The sequence below is a fragment of the Leptonychotes weddellii genome, chromosome 2 (assembly GCF_054177405.1).
Source record: "Leptonychotes weddellii isolate Sample4059 chromosome 2, ASM5417740v2, whole genome shotgun sequence".
Lineage (NCBI taxonomy): Eukaryota > Metazoa > Chordata > Mammalia > Carnivora > Phocidae > Leptonychotes > Leptonychotes weddellii.
Genome location: NC_138370.1, coordinates 97,464,539 through 97,475,731, shown reverse-complemented (window position 1 = coordinate 97,475,731; position 11,193 = coordinate 97,464,539). Strand labels below are relative to the sequence as shown.

Genomic DNA, 11,193 nt, shown 5'->3' with positions numbered 1-11,193 from the left:
ACATAACAATAAAAAAATTAAAAAAAAAAGGAGAAGGAAGGGAAAAATGAAGGGGGGGGAATCGGAGGGGGAGATGAACCATGAGAGACTATGGACTCTGAGAAACAAACTGAGGGTTCTAGAGGGGAGGGGGGTGGGGGGATGGGTTAGCCGAGTGATGGGTATTAAGGAGGGCACGTACTGCATGGAGCACTGGGTGTTATATGAAAACAATGGATCGTGGATCACCACATCAAAAACTAATGATGTATTGTATGGTGACTAACATAACATAATAAAATGAAATTTTTTTAAAAATTAAAAAAAAAAAAAAGCCACTGGGGAAGAGGCTGAGGATTCTGCCCTTGGTGGTACTGCTTACTTCACCAACCTGATTATGATACTACTCTCCTTCGGCTCTTATTTCCTCTTGCCTTTTGCAAGCCCTGCTCTGTGCGGACGGTGTGCACGGTAAACCTGCCTGCTCTCAGGTCTTTAAGCTGTACTGGAGGTTCCACGGTGATCTAAGGCACCATAAATCTCTGGTTGCTCATTCTGAACCGCCGTAACTATTAAGGTTTTCCTAGAACTAAAGTTAAGTCTGAGAGAACTGAGGGACAATGGTCTTTGAGATATAAACTTATATTGCAGATCTTGGGGACTTGACTTTTACTAAAAAAACAAAACAACAAAACAAAACAAAACCCAATGAGAAAAGTAGAATGCCCAGTTCATTAATTAAAAACATTTGTTTTTCTCTCTCCAAGAAAAATAGATGCTATAGTAGGTGGGATTAAGAGGCCAGGTACTTTGTGATCTTCGAAGATGGAGTTCACTCAATGTTTCTGCATGTCATGGCAACACCAGAGAATGTGCCTGTGGAAGTATTCTTTTCCCCAAACTCAAAATTCAAAGAGATGTATTTTTTTGAGTACCAATGTTTGGTAAAAAATCTACAGAATTTTAAAGATTCTCTTTTTTTTTTCTTCTTCCAGATTTTAAAACTTAACGAAAAGAATCTGTCACCTTGCTTTAGGAAGGTTTTGCTGCAAACCTGTCAGCCCTACCTCACAAAGTAAAGTTAGTAAAACATTAAAAAATATAAAAAATAAGTAAAGGAATCTGATGACTAAAAAATATGAAGCCTATAGGTCTTTTTCCTATTACATAGTTTTTAATCTCTGGATGAGGATGGATAACTTTAATAGCCTGTAAGTACTTTCTTTTTTTTTTTTTTAAGATTTAATTTATTTATTTGAGAGAGAGAGAGAGAGCACAAGAGTTGGGTGAAAGGCAGAGGGAGAATCAGACTCCCACTGAGCAGGGAGCCCGACGTGGGGCTCAATCCCAGGACCTTGGGATCATGACCTGAGCCGAAGGCAGACGCTTAATGACTGAGCCACCCAGGCACCCCCTGAAAGTACTTTCTTAACCATAAATTCTGCCATTTATTTGCTGTACAAATTACACTGTGAGCTGGTACATCATTATTCTAAAAAATTTAGAAAACAGAACTGTATCTAGAAAGAAAAGCCATTTAAACAAACACCAGTTTTGCATGAAAGTATTAGTATTGAGAGTATCATGACCAAGGAGACTTACTCATAAATCACAGTAATTTAAATTGCTACCACATTCTGAATTTTCAAACATTTACCACTGTGCTCTAGAGGCTAATAACTTTAACAGTGTTTAAAAGGGTAGTCCATGTAAAACAGGACTAACTAAAATAATTGACTAGCCTTCTTTAAAAAATATCACTTAAAAAATAATTTGAGATAGCTAAGTTGACCACATAAGAGATTTTAGAACATTTTATTTTTCTAATTATTTCTTTCTTCTTCCTCCTCTTCCCCGCCTTCTTCTTTTTTTTTTTTTTTTTTTTGGAGTGAGGAGGTGTTGGCTGAGGTTGAGCACAATGATCTGCATTTGGGTGTGTTGGGGATGTGGTAAGCAGTACTAAAGTTTTCTTGAGTTTTTTGTATAAGAAGATGTTAGAGCGGCGCCTGGGTGGCTGAGTCGGTTAAGCATCCGACTCTTGATTTCGGCTCAGGTCATGTTCTCAGGGTTGTGAGATCTAGCCCCATATCAGGCTCTGCGCTGGGCATGGAGGCTGCCTGAGATTCTTTCTCTCCTGCTCCCCCTCTTCCCCACGTACTCCCTCTCTCTCTCTCTCTCAAAAAAAAAAAAAGTTATTAGATTAAAGAAGTCCTTAATCCTATGTAGAACATAGTATCTATTCTGTGGAAAAATGAGTCCTTAAAAGGGAAATTTCTGATTTTCTAATGCTATTCATATTACTACTAGGTTTGGCCATTTCACGAACCAAAAAGATGAGTCCTTTGCTTGGTGCCGTGATTACTATGCCCTCACAAAAAGGAAGTGATTTAGAAGCAGCCAATAATTATGTAAACCCAAGTTCTGAGTTCTGCCAGAAGGCTGGATAAAGTAAGCCTTTCAACATCTCCCTCTATGTAAAGTGTACCTAGGACTGTATTAAAAAATCATTACAGTATTAGATTACAGGTCAACCGTTAAAGAGTAAATGGTAATTCCAGCTCAGGATGGTATTCAAGATTCTGAAAACAGGGATTCTGAAGGTGAAAGGATACTTTCCTCAGGTGAAGAAGAATATGATGATAGGCCCACCTTCCTGAGAACCCCCTGACCCCAGCTGTGATTGAGCTAATTCTCTGACAGGCTGAAAGTGAGTATGCGGAGCTGCTAAATATAAATGATGCTCCTGACAGAGAAGGTTTTCTTTCCCTGGCCGGGGGTGGGGGGGTGGGGGGACAGCGAAGCGGGAGAGTGAGTTACACAGGATCTCCTCACCAACAGAGCTGAGGAGATGAGACACACTGAGGAGAGTCAAGTTTCTCTCCATCTCTCTGCAATCCTGGAGTTCTGTATAGTTTTGCCAATGAGGCATGCCTGTCAAAAGTTACTCAATAAGCCACAAGGTGTTAGAGAAAAGAACTTCAAAATGGTCAAAGCAGCATGATACTTCCCCTAGCTCATTTTTCCATCCGTGGAATTACTTTATCTGTCAGTGGCATATACGCACAGTTCTTTATAATAAGTTCTCAAAGTTATTGTGTAAAGGGTTGGTATTCTTGGACTAGGACAGCACCTACAGACCTCTCCCCTGCTTCAAGTCCTGCCATTGCTTTCCACCGCCCACTTCTCATTCTGTTTGGGTCCTAGCTCTTGCCCGTGGAAGTGACTTAACTTCTCTGAACTTCAGTTTCTTCATCGGCATCATTCAGGATAATAATACCCTCTAGGGTTGTCATGAGGATTAAGTAAAATGCTATCCCCTGTATGAAAGGGCTCCTCATAGAGCCTTTGTACTGAGAAGGTTCTCTATGAAGTTCCCTTCCATACTGAATATATACACAGTGACCATGGGTAGCCATGTGAAGAGGCTAGAATAAATGGATACCATAAAAAACACCAGCTTAAATATAAACAGATTCTCCTAAATAAATCATCACCGAAGAAAAAAAAATCATGCTTACACTTTCTGCTTTCTCAGCTTTGTGATTAATATTGGCAGGGTTCTACCATGTATTTGCATGTTTGCCTACGTAATTGGGCATAAATAGAAAAAGAACCACAATTAAGAATAGTTTTAAATAGTAGGAGGACAAGGAGTTTATTATGTAAGCAAACCATTGTCAAGATGCACTGCCCCTTTCCATTCCACAAAAAGGATTAGATAGGGAAGGTTTTCAAGTTAGAGTGTTTGTTAAAACTGTTTTCACTCATCAGTTTAGGCGGAAATCAGCAGTAAACATATTAATCAAAAGATATTCTAGAGACAGAATCTTTTGCTTTTTAATGCCCAAACAACTTTCAGGAATGTCAAATTCAAAAGGTCTATTCTAAATGGAGAAAACAAGGCCAGGGGAAGAGATAGGGGGAGTGCTTCTTTTAGAAATAATTCCGTGAAGCCTACCTTTTGCCAACAGCCGGGCATGGGTAATCCATCTGGCCCCTGTTTTAAAAAGAAGAGTAAGAATTCTTCAGGCTCCACAAAAGTGAACATACTTCACAATTCACATGCTCACAAGCTTAAAAAATGGATTTCTACCCGTTAGGTGCCTGTAATCATAGGCATTTTTTTTCTAATTATCAAGTCCCAATAGAATACCCAACGTTAGTTAAAAGGAAGAAAATTCAAATGCTTTCTAGTGTGAGAACACATTTTGAAAATACATAGAGAAAAAATTACGCCTAATTTTGAAAAAGTAGTTTACAAAGCATAGGGGCCTACCCAGTTCCACCTTTAGATAATAAATCTGTACTATTCCTTTTAATTTCATTAAAACACATTTCACAATTATCTTTATTAAATAAACAAAAACAACTTCTCTTCCTGGTCACTGTGGTCTATGGTTGAATGCATGATAATGATGAATAATCAATGATGAACCATTTGTATCTGAAGTTCATAGCTCTTCACATGCCAGTATCTTTTATTTTTCCATACTAAAAGCCAATATAGTAGAACGCATTCTATTAATTGAATTAAAAGACAGTCAGTCCATCGATATCTTTATAGTAAGACGTTATCCATAGCATTTATCAATTTTTTAATTAAAAAGTCTTTAGAAGTTGGTTAACCAATTTTGATTCAACAAAGGATTCTTAAACATTGCACAATTTACTTTCATTTAAAGCACAAGCACTCTTCAGATACAAATGATAGAAAAAAGGCAGGAAGAGTTGATATATTATGAGGCATGCTTGTGTTTTCCTCTAACAAAATGATTGTAAGATATTATTTATTACTAAAGACAAGCAAATAAGACTCATATTGAGATTTTTTAACTGTAATTATTTACCAAATACATTTTTTCCTATAAATATAATCTCTTAAAAGGCTTACGAAATATAACTTTGTCTTTAAAGAATCATGCTTAGCACTGAAGAATAATATAAGAACATGCAGACCAAGTATAACAATCAAAAAGTATAAAACAACTCTAAAAAGTTTTCTTTTATACCTCAGAAAATATGAATATACTTTCTTTTTAAATGTAAAAAAAAAACCCACTTTGAGATAGCTTTATATTTGGGAAAAACTTGGTAATGCCAGATTGGTACAAGGAGAGGGTCACCCAGTAGAATTTTAGATTTTAGTATAAGGAGGATTTTGAGTTCATGCCAATGGGGATAGGGGAGTTCTGTCTACTTTAGGAAAGTGAGTTTCAAAAGGAGAGACCATTACATTGAAAAGGTTATGTGACAAAGAAGAGGGTTGGGCTGCAGACTATTACCATCTTTAGAAGCTCAGGGAAGTTTGGTTTCCTTCCCTATGGTCTCTTAACAGCATTCCCTTGAACTGGTTAACTCTTGACCACAGAAGCTTAACTCTGTCGGTCTGGCCTTATTTACAGCCTGACAGAAATGTAGTGGAAGAGGCAAAAATGTCTTTATTTCTTTCAGAGAAAAAAGAAAAAAAAAAAAAGAGCTAAATTTAGGGATAGAACCCAAAGTCATGGCCTAACAGTCCCTTTACATAGAAGATTTTTACATCATTTGAATGTACTCTTTCAATATTTTTGGAGTAGGTTAATATTCCCCAGAATGCAGACATGGCAGTCAGGTCATTTGTGAGGACAATGTCAGGAGGTTAATTTGCAGTCTTTGACGGAAAGGCGAGCTTGCTCTCTTCACTCTGCAGAGATGCTGAAGGAGCTGTTCATGCACATGCATGTAGTGTGTTTATCATGTAAAGCTTGTTCCAGAAGTACCACTTTACACTGATAGAGATGAATATGTAATAAACAAAGGAATTGCATGCAGGGTGGTAGGAAAGAGAAATACTGTACCAATTGGCAAGGGGCATCCAGCCCATCCAGGCCAGGCTGGCCTGGCTCCCCTTTTTCCCCCTTAACGCCACGGAATCCCTGTTTGTAAAGATTAACTCATAATGTTACTAACACAAGAAATCACTTAAGAACAAATTCAGCTAAAGAAATAACTACAATACCAAAAGGCTGGGAGAAGAGCAACTCTGAAGGACAAAGTAACATCCACTGAAGCTGGACGGAATAAGAGCTCGACCCATCCCTGTAATCAAGGCTTCTCTGGGAACAGTGACTTTCTCTTTTGAATAGTGTGGAATAACACCAATTCGTCTTCAGATGCTACAGTCACATTCCAGTTGCACGTCAGTATCTGAGTGCTAAGAAACCAACAGAGCTGATGGCCAGAAACGAGGCATGGAATATACCGGGATAGCCCGAGATAGATGCGTGTGGTCCCTTGAAGCCTCTGTTAAACACCCCCAATCAGAACCCCTGCTGTTACGGGTCCCTCCAATTTGCTCTTCTCCCAGTTTATTCCTTCACACATGATATCTGGATGGAGACAGAGTTCCATGAGTCAGACATACCAACGGGCAAGGTGCATCTAATCCAGGAGCACCCTGTTCTCCTTTCTCCCCTTTAGGCCCCTTTTTGCCTTTCTTTCCCTTTTCCCCCTGTGGATATAAGGGTTTAAATAAAAGACAGGTTTTATTTGGGGGGGAAATAATGGCGATTCAAAAGATGGTTTAGCCAATAAACGTCTGGAAGGTCATTTACCACTGTTTTCTGGTTTAGGTAAGGCATGATATTATAAAAGATAACGTAGACTTTCAAAGTGACAATGGATTCTGGGCAGTGATAGGTGCGATTTTACTTAAGATACTCAACAAGATGAAAGAAGGAGATTTAAAAAGCAAACACATTAAGTGCTGACTTAGACCCCAGCGCTCTAGTCTTGGTGAATGAGGTGTTTCCGCCGCAGATCCGGCGAGGATGATGGATACCAACTGTATGGGAGCCAGCCGGTGGCAGGTCAAATTCAGAGGAATAATGAATACTTCACCCAATTTTCAATACTGTCAGCTTACTTTTTTTTCTAATTCTATAACAGATGAAAGCTACACTGAGCCGGACGAAAAGGACAGAATATTAACAGCTTCTATCTTTTGGAAATGTATCCAATTTTATAACATTATTTTTTATAGCTCTCATTAAAAAAAATATTCAGTATATTGAAATATGCTTCTCTTTCTTTTAACATTTTTTTTTTAGGAAACTAAAAGCAAATACTTTCTTTATTAAGTCAGGTAAACAAATTTTAAAAGTGCTAATACTTCTCAGCAATGCCAATTGGAGAAACGGGCTTATCTATAAATCGAGGGATTTTCTTTAACTCACTCTTATAGATCTCATGCCAGGTGTTCACAATGGTAAATGGGTTTCCAGCCTACTCACAATGTAACAAAAGCCAAAAGCCAAAAAAAAAAAAAAAAAATTCTGTTCAAGAGAGGAAAAGCAGTTTGGACTCAGTTGAGCTAATGCTAAAAATGAGGTAGGCAGGATAATTACATAGTGGGAATGTAGCCATGGAAATTAGTATTTAGGAATCAAGGTAAAGGTTGTGGAAATCTGCATGGATCATGGGAATGGAGGAATTAAGGAAAGGAGGCAAAAGGAGGAGAAGGAAGGAATGCACCTCAGCTGTTTCTTATTAACATAAATATCTCTGCATATTTATAGACAAGAAGTTGGTGCTGTACAGAATACAAAATACTGTGCAATACATATTTAAATTAGTGTATTCATTCCGCACTCAGGAAGGCAGTTACAATAAAAGTGAATAATTTCAGAAGCGAAACAACATGAATATTCAAAGACATATACATAAGATATATATGAGATAAGCATTCAAATTAATGCATTCATTCTGACTGTGTGAGTGAAAGCTCCTCATTTGTCTCCTGTGTGCCAAAAAGATTGCATCAGAAGGCTCAGAATCAAAAACACTTGGGTTTCTTGAATACTGGGGAAAGAGAAATTCTGTGTTGTTTAGTTTATCATGATCAAAGACGAAGACCTGAGAATCCGGGTGAAATGAGAGCAGGTGTGACAGGAAGTAAGCTGGGAGGATCGTTCAGGACTAACTTGCTCACTCATGTAGGATCCGTCAACATCCTCAGCAAATAACTTCAATGTCACGAAGTAAAATTGTTTTAAACTTGTTTGGGTGAGCTTTTCCCTCCCAGAAGGCAGAGGACTCTTCATCACATAGGTGAGACAGGTGTGTTGGGTATTGATAATTTAGAATTCAATTCATTATTTGGTAAACCAACTGAAATTAATCACGCCCCAGAAAAGTGTTGTCATATGAATGTTGACTCTAACAGGCTACAGGAATCATTTTTCAGTAATATGTTAGCGGACCTCAAGCTTTATGTAAAACAGACACTTTTATACAAAGAACAATGAATCAGCATTATTATGAACCAACATAATTTTGTAACGGTTAGTGATTCCCTATGCAACACAAAACTATCTGCCCTTGTGTTCCTAGGAGCACATGAGGGCTCTTGCTAATTTTTATCTCCCATGTCAAAGAATGATATACATAAAGTGTTCCCATTTGAATCTAATTTTCCTAAATATAAAACTTCTAATCATGGAATCTAAAATATGGAAATATTTTTGTATGAGTGATTAACATTATTCTGAGGAATAAATTTATAGCTTTGTGTTTTCATAAGTTACAATACTGGTAATTTCTTCTTTGTTTGAAAGATCATTAAAATGAGTATCCCCATAATGGTGACATACTTCTGAGTGAATAAGATTTTAGACTCATACAACCCATTAAATAAACATAAAATAAATGTCTATAATCTTTAAAGCACCTCGACCTTGGGCTAAAAGCTTGCATGCACAATTATCTCAAATCAAAAATTGCATATTTTATAGTTAGTATTTATAATTCAGAATAAAGGAATTTTTTTTTTTTATGTTTCAGTTTCTTTGTCTGTGAAATGGGGACAATAACAGCACCAATCTCAGGGGGGGTTGTTACGAGGATTAAAAGACTTAGCGTATGTAAAGCTTTTGGGGAAACATATAGTAAGTGTTCAATAAATGTGATGATATTGATAATGATGATGATCTTGCTTTTACATCACTATGACAGGAGCTCTCTTACCAGTGGGAAGCTAGGTAATGTCTAAAGCCTAAGGAACACACAGCAGGCTTAATACCCCTCTTTCTTTGACAATTCTAATTTGGCCTTGCTTTTCAACAGCAATCAAATTCATGGTTAGAGAGAATTTATAGGGTTTTGAAAACTGTTAAGTACAGCAGGACATAAATTAATCTGAGAAACAGAATTGGTTTAAATTGGAAGTGGGAAGGTATAATTTCAGCCACTTTTACTTCTTTTGCTGTGTCCAGTGTAAACAATTACTATTCAAGGACCCAAGCAAAGGGGAGAGGAAAGGAGGAAATGGTTTCAAAAATCCATTATCCAAATTTTGCTTTCAGACATAAAACCAATTTGCCTGATATTGGCTGCTATATACCCTGGGGCCGGTGGTCCCGAGATAGAACCTGAACACCAGCCTCATGAAATACACTAATATCTTCATTTAAAAATATCTCGAGCATCTGAAAGTGGCAAGTCCTAGTCCCTGATAAACTCACTGGGGTTTATCAGTCACAGTGCTTTCCCTCCATTTTCCGATAAAAAAATTAGGATACAGGACACGTCTACTAACTCTCCTGGAATGCTGTGCATAAAAATGAGCTGCTGGCTTTACAGGGTTCGGTGAGCTCTGCCAGAAGACCCTTGCAGATTTGTGCTATTTAAGTTTACTTTGATGTAATAAATGCCTTTTTATTTCACCTTCAAGAATCCCTAGACATTACATCTTTCAACAAATTGGTGTCAGGTAAGCCTGCCAATTTTTTTCTTCTATGCTAGACTGTGCCCTTATTTCTAGCACTGTAGCCTTCTTCATTCTTCTGTGAAGACCTGGCTTTTTTAGATCAGGCACTGGTGTGTTTTTGGAGCACAGGATGGAGAAAAATTAGATATATGAAAGAATCGCATAGATTGAACAGCAAAGCACACGGCATGAGAAAAATCAAACAGGCACATGCTAGAATGGAGAGGTCACCTTTTCTCCCTTTTCTCCTACATCACCCTTCTCGCCTCGTGGACCAGGGAAGCCCTAGAGGATAAAAAGCAAACCAAAAAGATCTACTGATGTAACTGTGGCAAAATCACATTAAAAAAATGTAAGATTCCGTGCTCCTGAACGCAAATATGAAGAAAAATAGCACCCCCCAAGAATCTCAAAACTTAGATAGTTAAAGTAGCTTAGGAGTAATAGTTGTCTAACATCTCAATTATCTATATGAAACACATTTCTTGCTTTTTCTCCTAAGATATATATAGTGGAAAGTATATCAGGATCCTAGTTTGACTCCTAGCAAGGACACTGACTTGTGTGGCCTTGGGCAAATCACTTACCTCACGGCATTTTATGCTTGCCCAAAACAGGTGCTTAATAAAAAGTTAACTATTATTACTTTTGCTATTATTATTCTTCACATAATAAGGCTGCTATGATATTCACATAATACAGTGATCATTTCAAGAGGCATTTACTTTTGACATTCTCTATTTTTTATAGAATTATGTTATTATAAAACATAGACACTTTATGCTAAGAGGAAAAAAATATTGCATAGCAGCTTTGAGAATAAACATAGTATACCATTCCCGAAGGGTGGCACGTGAAAGATATTTCAATTTTATGCATATTTTTAAATAAGTGGTTCAACTGCTGATGTTCAGGGTGTCCCTAATTTGGGAGAGTATTTTGAAGTGCCATTATCAACTGTTGGTTATTAACTTTATACTAATTATGTGTTTTGCTTTTCTGTTTATCTCATGCAGACACTAGTGGTGTATTTTATATTGCAATCTACACACACAGCAATATATGCTGTATGCATAACTATGTGCACAGAAAAAAAAAGTATTTTTGCTGTTATTGATGATGGAGACCATCAGCATCTATTATAATAGGAAGATGTTCATTGTACATGTATTACTTACATCAAGACCAGGCTCTCCATCTTTCCCCTGCCAAAGAACCATAGTAGCTACATTAGTGTTCCTAAGTTTCATGAATAGGTTATTGTTATTGTTTTATTTAAGGCTGCCTGGACATGCAACACTAGTATTAGAACAACTACTTCAGAAATGTGAAAAAGAGTCTTTATTGATTGATTAGTAATACAAATTTCTTTCACCAAATCAAGTGAAGTGACCATTAATGCTGCAGTTAAGGGTCATAAAAATTTTTTTATTATAGATTAGTTTACATAGCCTGATATTTCACTGAAG

General features: G+C 37.2%; 1 protein-coding gene across 1 annotated transcript in view; it reads right to left on the bottom strand.

The window, feature by feature from the left end:
- Positions 1-11,193, bottom strand: part of COL25A1 (collagen type XXV alpha 1 chain) — a 461,910-nt gene that overhangs the window by 6,082 nt on the left and 444,635 nt on the right. Inside the window, exons 34-36 of the mRNA XM_081812014.1 lie at positions 9,956-10,009; positions 6,383-6,469; positions 3,938-3,976 (exon numbers count right to left, since the gene is read on the bottom strand). Coding sequence (XP_081668140.1) covers positions 3,938-3,976; positions 6,383-6,469; positions 9,956-10,009 — 180 coding nt within the window. The remainder of the gene's footprint in view (positions 1-3,937; positions 3,977-6,382; positions 6,470-9,955; positions 10,010-11,193) is intronic.